Here is a 25,912-nt window from a genome sequence, read left to right as displayed (position 1 = left end):
ACCCATCATGATAAGCAGATGAGAGTGGATAAGATGTTATGACCAGCATGACTCAGTAAGGATCAAAGAGAAGAGATGGACCACCTACATGAACAATAAAGAACATGTATTTTGCTAACTTGAATTAAGACAAGGAAAGTATGAGTGGGGCCAGGCGGTGGTGGCACACACCTTTAATCCCAGCACTTGGGAAGCAGAGCCAGTCGGATCTCTGTGGGTTCAAGGCCAGCCTGGGCTACAGAGCTAGATCCAGGACAGGTTCCAAAGCTACACAGAGAAGCCCTGTCTCAAAAAACCAGTGTGGGTGGCTCAGATTTACTAACATCGTGAACATAAAACAGGAGAAACTGGAGTGGATAACTTAAGCAGAAAGTGTGGAATGTGGGAAAAGATACATTATATTAAAAATTTCTACTTTTCAAGTTTCCTGGGGGGAAAAATTCTCAGAGAAGAATTAACTGGCTAGCAGTATCACTTTCTCTCAGTGATTCCAGACCAGACCACAGGAAAGGGCAAGCTGTACCTAACCAAAGTGTGCTGTGTGCCCGACAGGAACACATGCTAAGCACGGACTGCGCTGTGGGGCCTGTAAGATGAGCATCCATCACAAGTGTGCAGACGGGCTGGCACCCCAGCGGTGCATGGGCAAGCTGGTAAGTGCTGGTGCCAGACGGAGCCCTGGAACACTCTGCCCAGAGTCCCTAGGAGTCTGTCCCAGGGATGCCACACCCTATGAACCCCTTCTCAGGAGTTCTGAGGCATCCTCAGAAATGCTAGCCTGCTACCCAGCTTAACTAGCCCAGTGAAGGAGCAGAGATCTGCTGATCTCTGTACCAAAGGCCTGTACTGGAAAGGAGTCCAATCCTCAGAGAGAGCCAGGAGTTTAGCAGGTGAGACCTTTTCAGCTGTAGCGCTTCATTTTTCTCCACCTGGGACAATTCAGGTTTTCAGAGTGAAAATTCAACATTACAGGAACCCCCATCAGCTCATGCAAACTAGGGTGCTTTACTTGGTTACTACTTGGTTACCAGGTGATTAATTAGCTGTTATTTGAGTGGGGTGGAGAGAAGACTGAAGCTAACCCCCTGACCTGAGTGTCCCTGTGACAATCATGTTGGTCAAACTAAAGGAGATCTCACCATCTACACACATTGGGCTCAGACCTAGGAGTGTGGCCGTCAGTCTCAATGTACCCCAGAACACACTTGAAGGCCATTGCAACCAGAGTGACCAAAGTATTACACCAAGAATGTCCACAATAGAGAATGAGCAACTGTCTTCGGAAACTGTTAAGCCCAGCCCAGAAAGGAATGCTGCTGCCTTTTCTGACTCTAAGGAGTTCATGATGAGTAGGTACAGTAGCTTAACACCAGATGTAACACCACCAAAGACCTGCCTTCAGGCTTCCTCTAACCCCAGTCTCTGTAGTATTCAGACAAAGATGGGCACCACTTGCAAGAACTTGTGTGAGGACTCATGGATGCTTGCAGGGCCCAGGTCACCAAGTTATATTCCAACCCTGGGATATATCAAATCTAGGTTCTTAGAAAGTGCATCCAGTGATGCTGGCTTGCAATGTCCTCTTCTTCTAAATCCTGTCACATGCTCCCCTCTGTATGTCCCAGGGTAGTTCCCACAAGCCAAAGGAAAGACCACAGGTCAGAAACACAACGGAATCTAGAAAGCAAGGTTGATGGTTCTGCATGACACTCTGAAAACATATGAGGGCCTTGGGCATGCCCTGACACCTACCTTCCCCTCTGTAGGCTTTTTATAGTTTGAAGCACCCATAGTAAGCTGTGGTAGAAAACTGTAAGATTTGTCCTGGGTTGGGGGTGGGGTTCCGCATGTAGTGGGGTTACAGAGCACAGCAAAAGAGGCATGTATACCTGGAGTTTTCCTGTGTCCACCCAGCTCCTGCAGCCACTCAGACCCAAGTAAACACACAGAGACTTATATTACTTACAAACTGTATGGCCGTGGCAGACTTCTTGCTGTCTAGTTCTTATATCTTAAATTAACCCATTTCTATCAATCTATACCTTGCCACATGGCTCGTGGCTTGCCAGTGTCTTTACATCTTACTTCTCATGACAGTGGTGGCTGGCAGCGTCTCCTGAGTCAGCCTTCCACTTCCCAGAATTCTCCTCTCTCATCCCGCCTATACTATACTTCCTGCCTGGCTACTGGCCAATCAGTGTTTTATTTATCAATCAATCAGAGCAACACATTCAGAGCATATAGAAAGACATCCCCAGCAGGCATGGGCCAAGAGGCTGGGAGCTTGCCTTCTAGATGGCACATTAGCCTGCTTACCTCCATCTATTCCTCTCTCCCCTGTCCCCTGTCAGTGGTAAATTATAACATTAACAGGCTGTGTCCGTACACTAAAGGGAGGCATCAATGGGCTTTCTCTTTAGGACTCCTGCTTGGTTTTCTCCATCCCCTGACATTAAGTCCTTCTCCTTTTCATTCTCTCTCCAGCCAAAGGGATTTCGGCGTTACTACAGCTCCCCTTTACTCATTCATGAACAGTTTGGATGCATTAAAGAAGTTATGCCCATTGGTGAGTTGGGACAGCGATGCGCTGAGGTGGGATTTTAGCAGCAAAATCAATGATGACAGTGACCCTCTAAGGGCTACAAAGCCAGTGGGGTAGCCTTGGCTATCTGTGTGGTGGTTTGCTCTTTAGCTCTACTTATGTTGCTGGAGAGGAAACATATTTTCATGATCTCCCTGATGGAGTTTAAAAATAGAAGAGTCTCAAAAGTAGATGTCATACTTTCCAGACCTTCAGCAACAAGACAACACACTTGCCCAACCGTCAGCATAAAAGGGCACGCCCGCTCAACCATCTGCATGGGGCATGGCATCCTGCAGCCCAGGTACAGAGTCAGCTCCCATTTATCAACAGTGTCACTAAACTCTCTGCCATATGCTCTAAGATGGGGCCAATGGTCACTACTTTTCACAATTGTTTATGTATTTATGTAATATATACAGGAGAGTATATATAATATGTGGCAGTATATATGTAATGTAATATATCAATGCTGAGTAGAAACTCAGCAAATGACACTGTTTATTGAAGTGCCCTCTATAGATCTAGTGTGGATATCTTCTTTCATGTAGTCTTTTAATTGGTTTATCTACATTGTTTTAGTTGGGTGGGTTACTTTTGTTTGTTTGTCTGTACCTGAAGCCTCTACACCTGTGGCTTTTTTTAGTTGGATGGATTTTAAACTAGAAATGATAAACTAGATAGCTTTTCATTAGAAATGTAATGTATCAGGGCTGGTTGTTTGAGAGCACTTGTTCTCAAATTTTCTCTCTCAAGACTAAGTGTCTTAGTGATCAGAGCTTCTAATTGTAGGAAACAAACCAGTTCCTGGGAAGAACCATCAAAGTTTAGTGGGAAGAATAATAGAGGAAAACCAACCACTCAGGAAGACATCAGGGACAGAGTTCCAGTCGGACATGTCAGATTCCCTGGGGAAACCAGAGCAGGATGACGTAGACCCTAGTCCTGGTTGGACTTGTTGGAGCAAGGGCATTTGATATGAGCCCTCATCCATTAGGAAAGAGTAAGCACACAAGCCCCTGGTCAGATCTGACTTCTTGGGTCATCTGGGCTCTCTGAGATGGGTGTTTGTTTTCTTCTTTTGCAGCTTGTGGCAATAAGGTGGACCCCGTGTATGAGGCCCTGCGATTTGGCACTTCCCTGGCCCAGAGAACGAAGAAGAGCAGCTCAGGCAGTGGTTCTGACTCACCCCCCAGAACCTCGGTAACTGATGTCATCTTTGGTTCCATGAAGTGTCTGGGTGGGGAGGGGAGGGGCTGGCTGAGCTGGCTGAGAACTAGCAGGCAAGCATGAAGACCTGGGTTTGATTCCAAGAGCCCACATAAAAGCCAATGCAGCTTGTGCCTCTGTAACCCCAGCACCAGGAGACACACAGCAGGTGCCTCAAACTCATTGGCTACCCAACCTCAATGAACTGTTGAGCTCAAAGCTTAGTGTCAAACAGTTGTGCACTCCTGTGTCCAGTAGTAGAGAGCAGGAGCGTAAGTCGGGCATGTGAGACTAGAAAGCCTTCTGACGCCACACGATTTCTAAGAAGCCATCTTTAAACTCATTGAAAGCTGTCCTTCCACTAAATTCCAAGAGAAAAAAAATCATAATCACGTTTCATTGTCTACATGAATGAAACTCTCAAGAAGTATAATGACGATTTAAATAATGAAAAATGGCTTCCATGTTTTTTTTCCTAGCTTATGCATAACATTGACACCATTCAGGTTTGTCTTCGACTCGGTGAGGGTGAATTGTAGTGGGTAGTTTGCTAGAACTGTAGGGAATACTAAAGAGGAAGGGGACAGGGCTCCGCATCCTTCGGTTCAGTTGTTCCTGAAGACTAAACCAGGAGAGAAGAAAGCACTGGGCAGCATTTCTGAAAGACACACTTACATATCTCATTCTATTTTATTAAGAATGAGAACTTAACAGCTGTGTCAAGGTTATTATACCTGCCATTTCATGTGAGCACTGAAGGATTTGATAGTAAGATGGACATGTCTGGCTCCAACAGACACTGTCTCGAGGCATTTAGAGTATTACCTGTGACATTGTATTTTAGTGTATGCTTATATTCATGTGAGGGTATGCAAATGTATGTGCATGCATGTGGAGGCCAAAGGTCAGGGTAAGGTGTTTTCCTTTATCACTCTCTCACTTGCTACTTGCCACCCCCCCCCTTTGTTTTGACATGGAGTTTCTCAGTAACCCCAAAAGTCACCAATGCAGCTAGTGAATTCAATTAAGCTCAAGGGACCTGCTTGTCCCAGTGCCCCTCCCCAACACTGGGGTTATAAGTACCTGTCCCTCATGCCTGATTTGTACATAAGGGCTAGGGATCCAAACTCAGTTTCTCATGCTCCCACAGCAACCACTTTACCAACAGAGCCCTCCCCAGTCTCCTATAATTGGTGACATTACCTCATGACCTGATGAGGATGTCATTCTCATTTGAAGTTCAAATGGTGATGTTAGTTCACCTACTGGAAGAACCATAGAAACAGTGCTAAATGTGATTTAAATAAAAACCATGCCAAAGTGTGTGAATGTTTATGGACAGTTGTATGCCCCTTAACATGTCAATCGATGATGGACCATTTATAACAGCTAAAAATTCACAAATATTATACAAATTCCTCTTTAGCTTCAATGCTGGCATTAAAGTTCTATACTCAGTTGGACCATGATACATCATGTCTCACTGGCTTATTCTGTGCCATCTCCTCTTTCCTCCAAGACATCAGAACTCGTGGAAGTTCCTGAAGAGGCCGATGGACCAGGAGATGGATCTGACCTCAGGACACGCAGCAACAGTGGTGAGTGGGGGACTACCCTGCAGAGACCTGAGCACACTGCCGGTGCCTGCAAGGGCTGTGTCCATTTCTTTCACACTCCTCTCATTCGCTGATGGCTCTGGAGTATGACATGGGCAAGAGCCCGGTGTTCTTGAAGAAATGTGGGTGTCCATTTCAGGCAGTTCCAATGCCCTGACTCCATTTCCCTCCACCCTGTCTCCTGTGTTCTCAGACCTACAGGGCTGGCCATTAAAAGGCTTGGAAGTTGTTTACAACCCTTTTGTGAATAAGTTTTTCCTCCATTGACCCAGATTAGATCTCAAAACCTGACATCTTGGATGTTACTTTGTGCCGCATCTGAGATACATACCTGAATTAGGTGGACAGTGGTGCTAGTCAGAGAGAGTGGGACAAATTCCAGTCCTTCTAGATTATTAAGACTCGAAAACCACTGTCAGGGATAGGAAGTATCTCAGTAAGTGCTTGCCTTGAAAACCCAAGGACCTGAGATCGATGTCCAGAATCCACATTTTAATAAAAAAAAAAAAAAAAGTGGATGGTACCTGAGGAATGACACCAGAGGTTGGCCACATCAGCTTCCACACACACTGACACACACGTACATTCAAACCTGCACACCCATCTGTACCTGCATATATAAAAACATACCTAGGCATGTGCTCACCCACCCCACATACACACATGGAAAAAAGAAAAGCAGTACAGGGGCTGGAGAGTTGGGTCAGTGGTGAAGAGAGTTGATTGCTCTCAGAGTGGCAGAGTTTGGATTTCAGCACACACATCAGGCAGCTCAAAACACTATAGCTCCAGTGGATCTGATGCCCTCTTCATGCCTCTATGGGCACCGGTGTACACACATCCACATGCATGCACACACACACACACACACACACACACACACACACACACACACATACACACACACTGCACTAGTAGGATTATCAGCTAGAAGATTACAGCAGAATGAAGGCAGGAAGTCCAGGCTCTCACACCTTGCTTTAGTTACCTTGTGGGCCCAAGTGGTGAATCAGTGCTTGTTAGTGAAAGCAGCTTTTAAGTGCAGTTTCAATAACTGTGAATCCATAAGGCTGCCGTGATCTTTGAATAAAATAATGTAATGCCACCCACACACAATAAGCCAGGCTTCATCTCCAACGTTAGGCTTCTCTGGATATCTATAGCCCACGAGGCCCAGTCTTTGGAAGTATAGAACTAATATTGGCTGATAACAGAGTTCCTGGGTACTTCAAGATGGGTTTTGGATTCTTGTGTCTCCAAACAGACAGACACATATTTGCAATGGAACCAGAGATGGTTTGTTAAGGAGAAAGGATGGGGAAGCTGGCCAGAGCAGAGAGCTAGCTTAGGAGCTCAGTGGTGCCTCGCACACAAAGGTCTAGGGCTTTGCAGGCTACTCTGCACAGCATGGACCATCTTGCTCAAGCTCTGTTACCTGGTTCTATCTACCACTGCATCCTTCAGGTGCCCCATTAGCATCTTAACTCTCCATCCAAGGGCATGGAAATTTTGTGCAGGGCCAAATGGATTTGAAACAACATACCTGAACCAGTGGCCAGTTCTAGTCAGCCTTGGCCAGGGTTTTTCCAGCCTTTTTCTGTGTAAAGTGTTTACATTTTTGTTTTGGTTTGGTTTGGTTTTTAGTATGCAGATTTTGTATGGCTTCAGATAAGGCCTTCTGGACTTCATGCTCTGGCCTAGTTTCCAGCTTCAGAACATGCTCCATAAAATTAACAAACACACATGCTTTTTCTTGGTCTGTTCAGTCACTCACCCACCCACCCACATGGACTCTCCCACATCTGTCTCTGCTCAGGAACTAGGAACACCACTCATCTAGTTGATTAGGCCAAAGCCTTTCATATTTGGTTCATCTCCCCCTTTCTTCACACACCTCCCCATCTAACCCATCAGCAAATCTTACCTATAGCTCATGAGACCAGCCATCACATGCCTACCATTGGACTCTGTCTCAGCCACCCAGGTCTGACCCCATCAAAGCTAGCCTGTTATACTTGTCCATTTGATAGTAAAGACTTCCCTTAATGAGAGAGGTATTTCACCAACTGCTCTTAACAGACTTATACATTGCAAAAACCTGGACTTGGAAATTACCATTAGGAAGTGTGATTACTAGTAGTGAATTCTTCATAAGCTCCCCAAAGCAGAGACACAGCCTAGAGACTCCCGCTCTACCTGCCCATGGACTTAGCAGGCCCCATATCATTTGGGACCCTGTTAGTTCAGAATTTCAGGCCAGTTAGACCTGCTGAGTCTGCATGTATATATGATCTGTGGTGTTTGAGAAGTTGCGTTAGAGCATTGGGTTTCTCTCACTCCTAACATATATTCACGTAGCACATTCCGAATGGATGGAGAATGAGGAACAAACACACTCAAAGACATGAAATGGACTGTTTTCCATCTATTCCATGTTAATGGGCAATTCATGGCCATATTGAAAGAGATCTGTGGGACTGGCCATGGTAGCACACACCTGACATTCGAATGCTCAGGAGGCAGAGACAGGACAACCACAAGTTCAAGGCCAGCCCAAACTACATGAGCATCCCATCTCTATTTTTTTTAAGGAATAAGGAAAAGAAAAGAAATAAATGCAAGAAATAGGAAGAGAAAGATCCATTTATAGCAAGCTTTAACTGCCAACAAGCTTTAGAGATTTATGTATAAGTCCTTTGATCAGCAATAGCTTTCTTCACAATGCCTTAGCAGCTGGAGGGGATTAATTCTGCAGCAGTTTGCTCCACACTCTTTTGATTGATCCCAATCCCTCATCCATGCAGTCTCTGAGATAATGGAGAGAAAGCATGCTGATATGTTCTAGCTTCCTAAGGGTCCTCTTGATCATGACAAGAAGGTGTGGCCTTTCAGAAGTTCTGTGGAACTGGTCACAACCAGTTCTGAATGGCATGTTTCATCATGTCCAAAAAGCACACATAGTTCACATACATGTTATGTCTTCCAGTCAAATGTCGTGCCAGATTTCTTGAGGAACGTCTCTCTCCAGCCTCCTTAAAAGAGGGCACAGTTCATGCTAAAGGCATTACTGCTAAAACTGAAGTCTGCATTCTCTCTCCTGAGTTGTCTTGGACAGGTCCGAGTCCTGTTTCAGTTCTCCTGGGTCTGTCATAGATATAGATGAAAAAGTGTTGGCTTTCACCCTAGGCTTCATTGTTGAATACTTCACTCATAGCAAAGCAACATGAAAACTGAGAAGCAATAGGCAGCTGCCTGTTTCTGCTCAAAATGCCAGATAACAGCCCTCCCAGCAGGTTTTCATAGCTGCTTTTCACTCTGACGTTATTGATCATGGTTTCCCTGGAATAGGAGCAGGGTATAGGCAATACACATTCCTAGAAGTTTTCTTCCAAAAAGACTGAGCCAGTCACATCTACTTGAGGATATCACAAAACCCGAGGTTGCCTCAGTTTGCATTTGAGTAAAGAACTTTTGCCCAGAAAGAAAAATAAGCAAACTTTGGTTTTGAACATTGACTTTTGTCTTTAGCATATGTTGTTTCTAGATATCAAATGGTAAGTTGTCACCAATGGGGAAAGGAAGAAGAGGAGATGGAGAAGGAACGGGAGAGAAGACAGAACAGAAGGGAGGAAGGGGAATAGGAAAGAGAGGGAGGGATGCAGGGAGGGAAGGAAGGAGGGAGGAAGGGAGGGAGAGAGAGCTTTCCTTCTTGAATTTACAGTCTGAATCCATGTTCCCTGTAAGAGCAAAGCAAATAAGAATTTTTGTTTTAAACTGTCAAATGAGATCAGTTCATAATTCATGCACAGAGGCAAAGGTAACTCCTGTCTATGGAATTAAAATCAAGAACTCAAACAATCCCCACAATAAGCTTTCAACAAACATAATCTAACAATCAAAATTAACCAAGCAGGAAAATGTGCCACTATCATTCTAGAAGTCCACTGTTCTTTTTTTTATTTGTTTGTCTTTTGTTGATTGTTTGTTTGTTTGTTTGTTTGTTTGTTTGTTTGAGATAGGGTTTCTCTGTGTAATTTTGGTGCCTGTCCTGGATCTCGCTCTGTAGACCAGGCTGGCCTTGAACCCACAGAGATTTGCCTGGTTCTGCCTCCCCAGTGCTGGGATTAAAGGCGTGCACCACCACTGCCCGGGAAGTCCACTATTCTATCCATTGAGCCACAGAGCCCACCTGAACATGTGCTGCTTTCAGGGAGAGGTAGCAGGATCAGTTAATTTAATATCAGAGCCTTGGAGGCATATATATCAGAGTTATCAAACAATTATATAGTCATTTATGTTTATGATGTTAAATATAGTCTAGAAAATCTAACAAGAAAAGAGATGATCAAATATGAAAATTTGAAGAAAACTCTCTCCAAACAGAGCTTCTAGAATACTGTAAAGCAGAAATGTGAAACATTTAATTGGGGTGGCTTGCTTATAGTTTCGGAGGTTCAGTCCATTATCATCATGGCAGAGAGCATGGCAGCATGCAGGCAGACATGGTGTTGGAGCTGAGAGTCCTACATCTTGACTCAGAGGCAAGAGGAAGTCAACTGACTGTCACACTGAATGAAGCTTGAGAAAAAAAGACCTCAAAGCCCGCCCCCACAGTGATGCACTTCCTCCAACAAGACCACACCCACTCCAACAAGGCCACACCTCCTAATAGTGCCCTTCCCTTTAGAGGCCATTTTCTTTGAAACTGCCACACACAGCAAGCACTCTGACAAGAAGGAATGAACAGTAAAGAGAGTGATGGGGCCAGTGGTGGGATCTGTGAGCAGAAGCACTTGCCATTGAAGCCTGGCAACCTCAGCTCAATCCCCACATCCCACTGTGGATAAGGAAAGTTGTCCTCTGACCTGCACATGCCTGCCACCTTCATACATCATCTACACATGTAATAATAAATAAATAAAGAGAAAAAAGAAAGTTACAAATATACAGTTAATCTAGGCTACCTAAAAAAAAAAAAAAAGCAAAAGTGCTTTGAAACATTGTTAATAAAATATCTAAAGTGCCAATCTATAAATAGACAATGTGCATTCAGTGATCCTCAAATTGTTTGCAGGAAGCTTAAAAAATATTTCGCTTTAGATCTTATTAAAATGTGCTTCATTGAAGATCCAAGACAACTACACAAGGGATAGTAACATAGAGCAAACTTTCCAAACCACAAAACGAGCCAACCAATCAAAGAGAAAGCACTAGGAACTCTACCTGAGGCTATCCTCCAGACTCCACACACACATCAGCACACACACACACATACACACATACACACACACACACATATGCATGCATGCATACACATACAAAAGACGTACATAAATATGCATGCACACATTCACACACAAACACACACCATACACACACACAACACACACAAAATACACACATGCACACACACAAAATACACACACACACACACGAACATACACCATACACACCCAAAACACACACATATGAGCATGTATATACACATGTCAATAAAAAGTCAGAAAACAAAATATGATACTTTCATCCAAAAACAACATGAAGATGGTAATAATAAAGATAAGAGCAGATATCATTAACTTGCAAAGACAGGACAATAAATCCTGAGTGGATATTAAAGAGAATAAAATTTATAAGCTCTAACAATTTTTAAGATGGAAGAGAGTAGGGGATCAAGATGCTATAACTAAAAGAGGAATATGGCACACTGGAGAGAAAGACTCTCATGACCAAATTCTCTCCGAAAAGCTTGAAAACTTTTCTAAATGAGCTGATACCAAAATCACCAGTGACTGCGGCCCAACTGCAGAGGGATGGAAGTAGAAATTGTGAGTCGTTTCTAATCCTTATAGAAACCAAATCAATATTTAAATTTTTGCATGGCAAAGCTACCAAGCCTGGACAGCTTCATAGGTAAATTCGACCAAACAATTAAGGAATAGAGAATTTTCACATTATATAAACTCTTTCCGAGAAACGACAGCCCAGCATGCAGGGAGAGCAGGCATGTTCTCTAACTTGGTTTACGAGGTTATTACAGTACTGACTTCAAAACCAAACAAGGCTGGAGAAGGGAAAATTGCTGGCCGCTCTCTCTTGAATATGGATGCGAAAGTCTGAAGTAAAAGTCTCGTGAGCTGAAGCCAGTGAAGTACTTTTAAAGGGTACTGCATGATAGCTGCATTGGAATTAGACCAAGAAGTCAAATTTGGGTCCATAATTTAGTAGTGTAACCTGGCATAGTATCACTCGAAAGAAAAACAACATGGGCGTTACACGTCTGCAAAGCAGAAAATGAAAAAGGAAGTCCTTTTTTCCACAAAAAAAAAAAAAACCACTTTAAAGCAGCAAAAATAACAGTTGTACGGTATACCTGCTTGTATAGTATACATAGTCATGCAATATACACAGTTGGGCAGTATACACGGTTATGAAGTATACATGGTTGCACAGTATACACACTTGTGCAGTATACACATTGTGCAGTATAAATGTTGCACAGTACACACACCTTCGCAGTATACACATTGTGCAGTATAAATGTTGCACAGTACACACACCTTCGCAGTATACACATTGTGCAGTATAAATGTTGCACAGTATACACACCTTCACAGTATACACATTGTGCAGTGTAAATGTTGCACAGTATACACACCTTCACAGTATACACATTGTGCAGTGTAAATGTTGCACAGTATACACACCTTCGCAGTATACACATTGTGCGGTGTAAATGTTGCACAGTATACACACCTTCGCAGTATACACATTGTGTGGTGTAAATGTTGCACAGTATACACACCTTCGCAGTATACACATTGTGCAGTGTAAATGTTGCACAGTATACACACCTTCACAGTATACACATTGTGCAGTGTTCCTGGTGGTGCAGCATACATAGTTGTTCAGTATACAGACAGCTGCCTTACTTTTATCCTCTTTGCTGCAAATTGGTTTCAGAAACAGTTTGGGGAGGGAGGCATACTGCTCTTGCCAAGGACCTGAGTTCAGTTTCCAGCACCCACCCAAATTTGATCACTAGCAGCCATGTGTGGTGGCTCACAACCACCTAATACTCCAGATCCAGGGAATCTGACACTTTCTTCTGACCTTCACAGGCGCGCACGCACGTGCGCACACATGCACACACACACACACACACACACACACACACACACACACACACAATTAACTGAAAATAAAATCTTGAAAGAAGAAAAAATGGCTTAAGGAAATAGATTTTCAAACTTCCTCCGCTCCTGGTTATATTCTGCTTTTGATTGCATATCTGAAAGACTTAAGGTCGCTTCAAATAATTTTCTCAACAGTTTACAGGAATAATACACATTTTGAACTAGAAGACCCAATGGATACTCAATAAAAAGCTAAAATAATATGGAATTTAAAAACTGTACAATCATTCCAAACTGGACATTGTAGACTCCCCTGATAGGATTCCCTTCTTTGAGCCCCCTTTGCATGTTTCCACTTACTTATTTACTACTCTTCAGGGAAGAATGTAGTTTTATACTTACAGAACCAAATGCTTACACCAGGATTTGAGGAAATGATGTAACACCAGAAAAAGGTGTTGCTAGTCTCTGCCCTGTTTCAATGGGCAAAAACCAAGTTAAGTGACCAAATGTTTGAGGCAAACTGGAAAGGGACCACTTTCCAGGACTCGGGGCTGCACCATTGGTAGCACATGGGCATCTTGGGCATCCTTGTGCTGATAAAACTGTAAACTCTAGAATTATAAACTGAATGCCCTGGAGAGTTAAGACTCCTTAGTTTTTCTGCAGGAACCCTTGTTTTGAATGTGTTTTTAAACACAGAATTCCTGAGTCTATGTTAACAGTAGAGATGCTGGTGAGATGCTCAGTGGGTAAAGGAGCTTGCCTCCAAGTCTGATGACCTGTGGTCAATCCCCAGGCCCTATATAGTAGAAGGAGAGAACTCATTCTTACTAGTGGTCCTCTGATCTCCAAAGATACACTGTGGTGTGCAACACACACACACACACACACACACACACACACACACACAGTGTAATTTTTATAAAACTAAATGAATAAATAGCAGAGAGAATCAGGACACCAGTGAACCAATCATATGGATTCCTGTGGTATGTACCATCATGTGATGATATCTTCTTGCTATTGTAAAGGAAAAGAATGAAGAATAAATATGTTATTCTAAAATGCCAAGCCATCCCAATGGTAGAATAATTTAAGGACCAAACCAACTGCGTAAATTGGAACCTTCTGCCTAAGTTTATCTAAGGAAGATCTGTCCAGTGAGAATGACGAGATGGCCATGGTCACTGGACCAGATCTGGCGAGCAAAGCTCACTAGGTTTCTGTGAAGAACTCTGGGCAAGTGCACATCTGGGCAAGTGTGCATCTGGACCGTGAGAACTCTGGGCAAGTGCGCATCTGGGCAAGTGTGCATCTGGACAGTAAGAACTCTGGGCAAGTGTGCATCTAGGCAAGTGTGCATCTGAATAGTGAGAACTCTGGGCAAGCGTACATCTGGACAATGAGAACTGCCCATCTTGAGAAGTTTCATTATCAAAGGTAATGCCTTCGAACTGATGCCCCAGCACACATGGAAGAGGATTACATAATCCAAAAATAAGTTCACAGAAGATCCGGTTCATGGCCTCAGTACATTAGAAGTAAGTGATAAGGGGAATGTTCTGAAGTTTAAAGCTAATGCTTTAATCTTCAAAACAGAATATAGACAGCACTAAGAGCATCACAATATTGAGTCTAAAGATTCTGGTGTTTAAGAAAGGTTATTCAAAGGAACAGAATTGTCTTCTCAAGTGATTCCATGCAGTGAACATGCCTCTGCTTCTTATAGAACATGCCAAAGGAGACCTAGTTTAGAACACACAGTTGGCCAGTGATGGCAGGGGTGTATCACTGAGTACACGCAGACTGTGGTGTGCCAACTAGGGTTAGAAGGATGCTGCATGAGGAGGCAGGGAAAACATCTTGAAAGAAGAATGAATATAGGGAGGTAAAGAAGAGGATGGGCAGGAAGCAGCCAATGATAAGCTCCAGTTCAGGGAATAATCAAAACTGTGCCCATCATGCATGTCCCCAAACATGGCTACCAGCCACACAAAACGCCTGTGCTCTCTTTCTTCCTTCAGTGTTTACATATCCAGAAAATGGCACCGATGACTTCAGAGACCAAGTAAAGACCATAAACCACCAGGTATGTAGAAATCACAGAACACAGATCAGGTGAGAGTTCCTGGATCAAACTGCCAGTCATCACCCAAGTGAATCACAAAATCCATGAGGGGGGCCATAGTTTCATGTCCATTTTTTTTAATTATTTGGAGAAAAATGTAACATGTCTAACAATAAGTGCCAGTGAAGCATGATGTGATATCATATAATAAATAACACAGAACAGAAGCACAGCATATAAAAGGTGAAAATGAACATTGTATTTATGACATGAATAATTGTCTGTCATGTTACTGTAAGTTAAGACAATGTGTTAATCACCAAATCATATTATGGCTACATTGTATGCTATTGTTCGCAAGCATGTATTGTTATATTAGATATATCCATTCGTATATACACATATAATTACAATATATTCAAGTATCTTTTTCGAGACAGGGTTTCTCTGTGTAGTTTTGCACGTTTCCTGGATCTCACTCTGTAGACCAGGCTGGCCTCGAACTCACAAAGATCCGCCTCCCTCTGCCTCCCAAGTGCTGGGATTAAAGGTGTGCACCACCACTGCCCAGCTTCAAGTTTTAAATTATAGTGGAATGGAAGGCCTGTGAGATGGCTGGGTTGGTAAAGGTGCTTGCTGCCAAGCCTGCTGATCTGCGTTCAGTCCCTGAAACCCACATGGTGGGAGGAGAGGACCAATTCTCTAAGTTGTCCTCTGACCTCCACATGTATACTCTGGAGTACACAGGCTATGCACACAAATAAATAAATAAATGTAAAAAATTAATAGTAAAGTATAAATAAATAAATGTAAAAAATTAATAGCAGGGTTCAAAAGGCTGCAATATACTTTTGTACAAGTCTTATGTTTTATATTCATAAGTAGAATATATTTACTATATTATATAATATATTCAAGAGTATTATGCAATTGTATGTATGTAATATATCATTTTAGCTTGTATATTATAAAATATAAATGCATCTATGGTATTACAATTTTTGGTCAGTGATAATAGCTAATATTTATATGACATGACTCCTTTATAGTCTAATAAATTGAGGACTATAGTAAAAATCTATCTAACAGGTTTGTGGTGAAGTCAAGTTATGTTAATACAAATAATAAAATACCAGACAGCCAGTAAGCTATCAAAATTGGCAGCTTTTATTATCATATTTGCAAGATTTCCAAGTCAGTAGATTGTGGTTCTGTGACATAGGCTGCCAGTCCCATGCCCACATCTATGCGTTTTCCTCACCACAAGTGGACTGATTGCCACGTGAATGTACAGGGGCTCTTTGAGGTACTATATACCAACTTTCAACCAACTGATAAAAAGTCAGTGCTAAGGGTCCAGAGAGATGGCTCTGTGGTTGAAAGCACCTCTTACTTGTCCTAGTTAGGATTTTTATTTCTGTGACAAAACTCCATGGTTTTCTCAGTCTGCTTTTTTATAGAACCCAGAACCATTTGTCCAGGGGAAGCCCATCCACAATGGGCTAGACCTACACCTGCCAATCACTAGTGAGTAAATATCCTACAGGCTTGCCTACAGCCCGATCTTATGGAGGCGTTTCTGAATTGAGGCTACCTTTTCTCCAATGACTCTAGCTTGTATCAAGTTGACATAAAACTAGCTAGCACAACTTACTCCTTGTCAACTTAACACAAATACATCACCATCAAGCCACACCCTTTCATTTTTTATTCACCCCCGAGATCTCACAGGCTTTACAAATTCAAACACATTAAACGTTCATTCCCTTTAAAATATTCAGTCTCTGAAATTCACAAAGAATCAATAAAAAGTTTTTAAAAATTCAGTCTCTTTAAAAATCTAAAATATCTTTTAAACATTCAAAATCTCTTCTGTGGGCTCCTATAAAAATCAAAATTAAGCTAAATACTTTTTTTATTTGAAGAGGGGAGAACCAGGGCAGACTCACAATCTGAACAAAACAAAACCAAACCCCAATAGTGTAAATAACTCAGTGTCCAATATCTGAGACTCACTAATGATCTTTTGGACTCCTCCAAAGGGCTGGGGTCACTTCTTTGGCTCCTCCCTCTGCAGCCCACACAGCTTGTCTCCTAGGCTCAGGCCGGCTGCACTGCACACCTGCTCCTGTCGGCCATCCCATGGTAATAGCATCTCCAAAATGCTGGGGTCTCTTGTGCAACTTGGCTGCACTTTCACCAATAGCCTCTCCTGGGCTCTCTTCAGGGACTTCAACCCTACCATAATACCAAGCCTCAGCTGCTCTCCATGATCCCTTCACAGCTTCAAACCCAGCACCACCTTCGTGATTCTTACGCTACCAAGTTCAACTGCCAGCACCTTGGCAGCCTCTGGAACACAGCATGTATGTGCTGACTCGGAATCTTCCCAGAAGATTTCGCCTCAGTGATGCTGGTCTCTTCTTAAACACCACAAATTTCTCAGCTCCAGCTAAGCAGCATCAATTGTCCCAGTAAAACAAAGGTTTTATGTCAGTGGTCTTGGTATCTTGTTAATCCCAGCTGATTCTTCAGCCCCAGCTAACAAGAACCACAGATTCTTAGCTCAAAATAGCAAATGCCCCTGATAGTCATGAAAGGGCTCCTTCACACTTCCCTCTGAAACTTCACAAGCCAAGCCACCATTGTCTGCAGTGCTCTCAACATTCTTATCTTCCAAGCTCCCACAGAACAGCTCACCAAGCTTTGAACACTCAATGGTTTTTCCAGTCCAAAGTTTGAAATTCCTCCCACAATCCTCCCAAAAACACATGGTCAGGTCTGTCACAATACCTCAGTATCCTGGTATTAATTCTGTCCCAGTTAGGGTTCCTGTTGCTGTGATAAAACACCATGACCAAAGCAATTTGGAGAGGAGAGGGTTGACTTGGCTAACTGTGTTTCCACATTACTGTTCATCATGGAAGGAAGTCAGGACAGGAACTCAGAGGGGCCGGAACCTGGAGGCAGGAGCTGATGCAAAGGCTGTGGAGGGATGCTGCTTACAGGCTTGCTTCTCATGGCTTGCTTAGCCTACTTTCTTGTAGAACCCAGGACCACTTGCCCAGGGACAGTACCACCCATAGTGGGTTGGGTCCTCCGACATCAATCACTAATTTAAAAAATGCTCTACAGCCAGATTAAAAGAGGCATTTTCTCAGTTGAGGCTCCTTCTCCAATGGCTCTAGCTTGTGTCAAGTTAACATAAAAATTACCCTCATATCACACTTCCAGGAGATCCAAGTTCAGTTCCCAGCATCCATATGAGGTGTCTCACAACCATCTGTAACTCTACCTCCAGAGGATCTGATGCCCCCTTCTGGCCTCCACAGGCACTGCATATATGGTGGTGCACATACATCCACTTAGAGGCACACACATACAATTAAATAAACAAATGAATAAATCTTTTCATAAAAGTCTATTTGGGGAAGCAAAATTTATTTTGTACCTGTGTAGCATGAATCTTAAAAAGTCTTATTAATAAAATCAAACCCGGAGCCAGTTATTAGGGTGAAAGCTGGAAGATCAGAGAAGCAGAACAAGCCACAATCCTGTTTCCTCAGACTGGAAGCCTCTGAGTCCTCATCCAAATGGATCTCAGCTGAACTGTTGCTAAAAGCCTAAAAGCTTAACCACATCTAGTTCCTGGTCCTCATGCCTTATATACCTTCCTGCTTTCTGACATCACTCCCTAGGATTAAAGGCTCGCTTCCTGGGATTAAAGGCATGAGTCACCATGCCTGGCTGTTTTCAGTGTGGCTTTAAACTCACAGAGATCTGAATGGATCTCTGCCTCCCAAGTGATAGGATTAAAGGCATGTCTGCCACCATTTTCTGGCCTCTATGTCTATCTCGTGGCTGTTCTGTTCTCTGACCCCAGATAAGTTTATTGGGGTGCACAATATTTTGGGAAACACAACATCACCACATACCTGTTCATATGTCTCTCTTTTTTCAGAGAAAATGTTCTCACTTGGGAGAGGAGATGGCTCTGGTAGTTGAAGTTTTTACCTCACAGTCCTGGGGACCAGGGCTCAGATTCCTATCACCCACATAAAAGCCAGACAGGCATGGAGGCTCACTTGTAATTCCAGCCTCAGAAGATAGAAACAGGGACTCTGCAGAGCAAGCTAATGGGAGAAACTTGCTCTATCTGCAAGCCCTGGGTTTGACTGGGACACCCTGCCTCAATGGATAGGGAGAAGAGTGATTAGGATGAGTTCTAATGTAAGCCTGCACCCACACACGTGAGCCCCACATCACACACACACACACACACACACACACACACACACACACACACACTTGAAATGGAAAAAAAATAGGAAGAAAATATTCCAATTTCTGACATTTTTCATGAAGAACTATGTCAAAGAAAAAAAAATCACCTGAAGAAAATGACTATTTCTGACACATTCCAAGCATTTCAAATAGCTTGTAGTGGAGTATAACTCCAAAATTCAGTCAGCTAAGGAGCTTGGTGTGGTGGTACACACCTTTAATCCCAGCACTAGAGAGGCGGGGGCAGCTGGGTCTCTATGAGTTCAGGGCCAGCCTGGTCTACATGAGTTCCAGGACAGCCAGGGCTATGAAGAGAGACTCTGTCTCAATCAGTCAGTCAATAGTAAGCTAAGGTTGTAAGAGAAGCAGTAGTGACAACTGTCGGCTTTGACTCCTGAGAGCTCCACGTGGACACTCGATGGCAGTCATGCCTCCTGTCCATTTCCTTTCCTTCTTCTCTCAATGTTGCTGTATCTTTTTTTTCTTCTCTGGCAGGGACCTCTTTCCAAAGACCCATTACAGATGAACACCTACGTTGCCTTGTACAGATTTGTACCCCAAGAGAATGAAGACTTGGAAATGAGGTAAAAAAACAAAAAAAAAGTTCATAAAGTTAAAATTAAATGAATGAAAGACAATTTTAAAGTGGTGCTTTTCTATGTAAAAAGGAAAAAAGTGGGAACAGTGAGGTGGCCCAGCCAGTAAGAAGACCAAGCCTTCTGACCCGAGTTCAAGCCCCAGAATCTGTGATAAAAGGAGAGAACTAACTCCCAAGGGTAGTCCTCTGACCTCCACATGCACACTGTGGCACACACACATGCACACATATACTGCACACACATATGTGCACACATACATGCACATATACATACTCACACACATACATATGCACACATGCTCACATATGCACACATAAACACACTGCCACTACTAACAACAATAGTAACATTAATAATCCCATGGGAATCATTAGAAAAGTGACTCATAAATGTCTTTATGCATCCACTCATCTGTGGGACTAGCATGTGAGTTCCTTGGTGGGTTCTGTCCCAACCGTCTTATTCATTTGGTCTATGGGGAAACCAGAGAATGTGCATCTATAACTAGTCTGAAGGTGGTGCTGATGCTGGTCTGTGGACCACACTTTGCAAAGCATTTCTTTGGTTCATGGCTCAGAGGATGTGAGTTTCCATGAAGGTTAAGCATTGGATGTACTTGACATTCAGTGGAGTCTAATAGGTAATCAATCTCCTGCCTCAGGTCAGCTTTGCTTGAGTCTGCCTCCATGGGATGCTTGGGCCTTCATAGAGCAGTGTCAGGGTCTGCATCCTTTCTGTTCAGATGATGGCACTTGGGTACCGCTATGGGTGATGACTGGAGTCTGAAGGTCATTCTCTGGAATTCCCAGGAGATTGTGTCACCAAACTATAAACTGGCAGGGGCATGTAGTGGCAGAGAGAATATGTTGCAGAAGGAAAAAAACAAACAAACAACAACAACAAAAGATCACTACTTCCAAGGAAGTAATGAACCAGAGCTGAGGGAGGAGGATCCACAGAACCTGTGCCTGGCAGATGGTCACCTTTTACGGGGCATGCTTTCACTTTTTCAATTTCTGTGTGTATGCTCATGTCAGCCTTGGTACAAAGGTCGTCCAGTCTGGTTTCTTTGTGCAGATTTTGACTTTATTCTCCACCCTACACTGATGCCACAATGGTTCTGAGTTTTCTCCTTCACTTGGTAAACTTGCCAGGATGAACTCATTGTCCAGGGTGTGAGCGTTGCCTGATTTGTCCTAGGATGCTGGGAGAAGATATGGCATTTTCAGGTGGTCTCTGTTTCATCAGAGACAGTCCAAACCCCTGGACCACAGCCTCTCTGGCCTCGTAACTGCTGTGGGACCTTCAGGAGGTGGCCCACAGTTGACTATCTGCTGATGAAGACAAGAGTGGTGATAGTGTGATACACTGAGTTCCTTGAGATTGCTGTTCAGGTGTGTAGAGTTTACAGTGGGGTACTGGTGATGACTCAGTCGGCAAAGTGCTCGAATTGCAAGCGCAAGGACCTAAGTTCAATCCCCAGAACCGGCTTAGAGGAAGAAGAAGAGGAGGAGGCAACATAGTGCCACAGGCTTGTAGCCCCAGAGCTTGGGAGCCAGAAATGGATGGACCTCTGGGACTGGCCAGCCAGCTTCATCTCCTCACAAAGTTCCAGGGCAGTGAGAGGCCCTACCTCAAAAATCAAGGTGGATAGTTCCTCAGGAACAATACACAAACTTGTCCTCTGGCCTCTGCAACATACCCATGCACACACATGGGTACCTACAGACACATGAACACACACAAATAAATTTAAGATGAAAGAACTCCCTATTGTGCTGCCCCCACAGCTTTGTTAGGCTAGTATTCTGAATTTTCCTGATTTTTAACAGCAATTGCAAAGCAATACTGAATGTTACCAGGGACATTGAAGAGTGTCTGCCTTTGTGCTGGCTGTCATAATTCTGTGTGTTTATTTTTTGTTGGTTGCAGGCCATTAAAAGCCAAGATGTCTGGTCACGACTCCAACATTTACAATCTGCTTGCAGGCAAGCAGAGCTATTCATTCCCAGGAATGAAATGACTGCATTTTATAGGCTGCAAGATCGAAACAATAAATCATACTTACTTTTATTTATTTATTTACTTAACTTTTTTTTAAACCAAGGCATTGTAGGTTCCCATTTTTAAAAGCCAGGAGCTTGCTTAGCATATTCAAGGTAATACTGAGAGGACTGGATATAATTCCTTGAATGAGTTGGGATTTTGTAAATTATCTTTTCCTCCTCAAACCTTAAGGGGAAAATCAATTTGATAAGATATTATTCTTATCTGTCTGCATACCTACCCCGGGCAGCATTCTGGGTACCTTCCTTGGGAAAGAAAGCAAAGGAGTAACATATAAGGAATGTTGGGAATGTGAATTGGGGGACAAAAAAAGGCCCAGATGTCCAAGTCAGCCATCAAAAGTCAGAGCAGATGAGTCATAGCTTCAGCAGATGCCTTAGAGATCGACCTGGTAGCAGGAAAGCTTTATCTCCCAGAGACCAGTGGTGCAGGCCTCTCTGTGGTCCTCCATGTTAACTTGCCTTCTTCCTGCAATCCCTGGATCAGGGCATCTCCCTGTCACTGCCTCCCCAAAGCTCTGTCCCCATGGAGAATGAAGTCTGTGTTCCCTGGCCTCTAGCCAGCCTGGGAAGCTTCCCTGACCCTCATGTCCAGAGTGTATTCAATATTCGTTCTCTACTTACTAGTCTAAAACCTAGTGCAGCCATCCCCTCAAGTGTGTGCCAGACTGTTGTCAGGGTGCTGCCTGGTCTCTGTGTTCCCACTCTGTGACCCCTACTGTGCACCATGGCTGGAACATGGATGATGGTCAAGGTCACAGTGCCATTTTCATAGGTGAATCTAAACCGATGAGTTATGTGGAAGGGTCGCGGACCCCCACCCCCACCCCGCTCTCATCCAACAACAGAGCAGAAAGTCCAACTATAAACTTCAGCTCCCTTATATGGGAAATAAGGACAATCAAGTCTGGGCTTCTAGGATGAGGTGGTTGCAAAAGGTGGCAGTATCCAATACACTGTAGAAGCCTTACCATTTTAATTCCAGTGTATTGCAGTTATGTATTGTTGTATTTTGTTTGTATTGTTCTATTTTTGTTGTTGCTGTTTTAAGACCATGCCTTACTCTGTGGCCCAGGCTGGCCTCAAAATCAGTCTTCCTACCTTGGCCCATGGGTGCTGGGATTACAGGCATGTGCCACTGTAGCTAACTCCAACGAGCTTCAAAGGTAGATTCTTTATCTTCAGAATAGAGAGAAGGGAGGGGGGGAAGGAAGGAGGAAAGAGGAAGGAGAAGGGAAGGAAGGAGGCAGAGGGGCAGGAAGGAGGGAGAGGGAGAGGAAGGAGGGGGAGGAAGGAAGGAAAGAGGGAGAGGGGGAAGGAGGGGGAAGAAGGGAGAGGGGGAGGAAGGAGAGAGGGGGAAGGCAGTCAGGGACAGACAGCATGAATTCACTGAATGATTAAGAATGTGAAGTGTAGCACCACTTGGGTTTAAGCCCTAGGCAAGTCACTCATACAGTTAAATGACACCACATGTCTGGAGAAGCAACATCAAGCTGTCTGAGTCTTTACCCCTGAATGTGTGGAAGGTGCCTCATAGTACCCAGGTTAGCTTCAAAGCCCTGGTGACCTCCATTGTCTCTGGATTTAAAACATTACTTGTGGAGACTCAAAACTTGTGCAGCCTAATCCCTAGTGGATTCTGTTTCATTTCCAGTTCTACTTTCCCTTCACAAAAGAACCATAGCCCCATTTGAGAGGGGATCTTTCCCTTCTGTAATCTGTGCCATCCTGTTGACACTGCATCACACACACACACACACACACACATACACACACACACACACACATACACACACACACACATACACACCTACACTGCCCACATACATAGACACACACACCACATGCATAGACACACACATACACAGACACACAGACACACACGCACTGCACACACACATACACACACACACATACACACACACACCCCTACATTGCCCACATACATAGACACACACAACACATGCATAGACACACACACATAGACACACACACACACACACACACACACACACACACACACACACACACCTACCTGTCCACCTCTTGACTTTCTTCATTTTCTTAGACCCACCTCAGCATCCCTTGGTAGTGGGGCATCCTCTCCTGGTGACTCTGGATTATTTCTTTCAGAGAATTTTCCTCAACTTGTATTCCTACAATTCTGGGGTTGTTCAGTTCTCTCTGCTTCCCCTGTAAACTCCCTGGGGAAACTCGACCTTCAACGCTCACAGTGTAACCAGCCCCAGTGTCTCTATAGCTGTGAGGATGAGAAGTTTGCCAAAAAAGGCTTAATTTCTTCTCATTCACACAGGGCGCCCTTTGTTCTTAATCAGTAGAAATAACCTAGATGACTTTGCCAGGTTGTTCTTTCATGAATCATCAGGAGATGGAGATGACTGACACAAAGTATTTAGAAAGTCAGAAGTAAAGGATGGAGACTAAATGAAGAATGAAAGGTTCAAATACATATTCCAGTGACCATGTAGTGTCTATTTTAAAGAATCCACTTGGACGTTCCACATCTAAGTCATTTTCATTTTTATTAGTTCTCTTCAAACAGATTTATATGATAATGGCCATTTTTCTTCAGGTGGAGAAAAGAAATGGCACGTTTGTGATGGAGATAGGCTTAGGAGCCAAGACAGGCAAAGAAGGATTGCTTTTTCAATATTATTAAATTCTAAGGAAGATATAAATTAATGACTGTGCATGACAGAATGCCTAAACAGAGAGAGAGTTTCAGAGAAAAACACATCTCTTTAACACCAAATAAGGATTTAGAATTGTGAATCACCAGACTCCTGGAAACATCAAGTGTCTGACATTCTGTGGGTGAGTCTGAATGAGAGCAAGCAAGCATGTGTCTCGTTAACTAGTATCTGAATGAAAGCAAGCAAGCATGAGTCTGGTTAGCTAATATTCGCAAGGACCCCTGGAGATAGATGGCCTGAGTTGATCTCTTCTGAATTTTCTCTTCTGAATTTGACATTGAGTGACTATAACCTATATATGGCTTTTTCCAGGATGTATTCTCAAGGAGCTGTCCCTTGTTCGAGCTCAGGGGGTCATAGTGCAGGGAGGCATGGGAAGAGCACAGAAGTTACAATCCAGTGTGAGGTGCTAGACAGGGCACACTGTTGGTGCTACCACACACCCCAGAGGGCCACCCACATGGTCTTAGGACTTCAAGGAAGCCTCTACAAGGAGGCAGCATCAGCACTCAGCTTGCTGAAGTCTGCTTGTGAGATTTTGGGGTAAAGGATGAAAAGAGGGAAAACGTAAGCTCCAGAACTAGATATATCCGGTAAGAAGCACCAAGTGGGGGCCAAATGCCAACCCAGAGAAGGTCCGGCACATGATGCCAACTGTTGGTTCTCTGCCAGTGGCACAGCCTGTGGTTCCCTATCCCCTGGGAGACTGGGTAGGATGAGCAGCAGTAAGAATATGGGTAGAAAGCAGAGGCTGGGGCCGGAGCCTGGGGAGGCTGACCACACTGGCTCTGCCCCACCTGTTCTTAACACCCTATGTGGATATTGATCAGGATCCTCTCTGAAAAAGCTGAGGACCCAAGTCACTTTTATTTTTTTAATGTGTGTGTGTGAACATCATGTGTGTGCAGGAGTGAGAGTATGTGTGGATACACATGGGTATATGCATATATACATGTGGAGGGCAGGGGAGAGCTTCGAGTATTGTTTCTTAGGAATTGCTGCCTTATGTTCAGTTCTGTTTCTTGCGACAAGGTCTCACTCTGGCCTGAACTCACCAAGTAGGCTGGGCTGGCTAGCCAGCAAGCCCTAAGAATCCACTTGTTTCTGCTCCACCAGCATCAGGATTACAAGCATGCACCACCATGATCTGCTTTGTTTTATTAACGTGATCTCTGGGAACCAAGCTCAGTTCCTGACCAACCAAGCTCTCTCCCCAGCCCTAATTTTATTTTTCATTGACACATAATTTCATGTATTTATAAGATACTATATGATAGTTTAGTAGATGCATATAGTATATATTGATTGAATCAGGCTAATTGTCACACTTATTACCCTAAAGATTTATCATTTCTGTGCTGGGAATGTTGGAAATCATCTCTAGTGACTATTTGTAAATATAAAAAGTGTCACAGAGTTAACTGTTGCTGACCACAGTTACCCCATTGTGCTGAAGAACCTCAGAAGCTCCTTCCGACCCCTGCACACCTGTGCCCATCATCTACACTCCTCGATTTGTTGGTGGACAGTGAGCTCAGACAATGTAGTAACTTTTCCCGAGTTCATCATACACGTTACTCTCCAGTCGGTCTATCAGGACGAGGTTTAACCTGTGAGCCCGGGAGCCTGTGATCTG

General features: G+C 43.6%; 1 protein-coding gene across 1 annotated transcript in view; it reads left to right on the top strand.

The window, feature by feature from the left end:
* Positions 1–25,912, top strand: part of Stac (SH3 and cysteine rich domain) — a 127,855-nt gene that overhangs the window by 81,862 nt on the left and 20,081 nt on the right. Inside the window, exons 3-8 of the mRNA XM_028895202.2 lie at positions 553–653; positions 2,485–2,566; positions 3,669–3,784; positions 5,310–5,388; positions 14,570–14,634; positions 19,393–19,481. Of these exons, the coding sequence (XP_028751035.1) occupies positions 553–653; positions 2,485–2,566; positions 3,669–3,784; positions 5,310–5,388; positions 14,570–14,634; positions 19,393–19,481 (532 nt within the window). The remainder of the gene's footprint in view (positions 1–552; positions 654–2,484; positions 2,567–3,668; positions 3,785–5,309; positions 5,389–14,569; positions 14,635–19,392; positions 19,482–25,912) is intronic.

Source organism: Peromyscus leucopus, chromosome 7, assembly GCF_004664715.2.
Source record: "Peromyscus leucopus breed LL Stock chromosome 7, UCI_PerLeu_2.1, whole genome shotgun sequence".
NCBI lineage: Eukaryota > Metazoa > Chordata > Mammalia > Rodentia > Cricetidae > Peromyscus > Peromyscus leucopus.
Note: the sequence above shows the minus strand (reverse complement) of the source record. Positions and strands in the feature narration are given on the sequence as shown.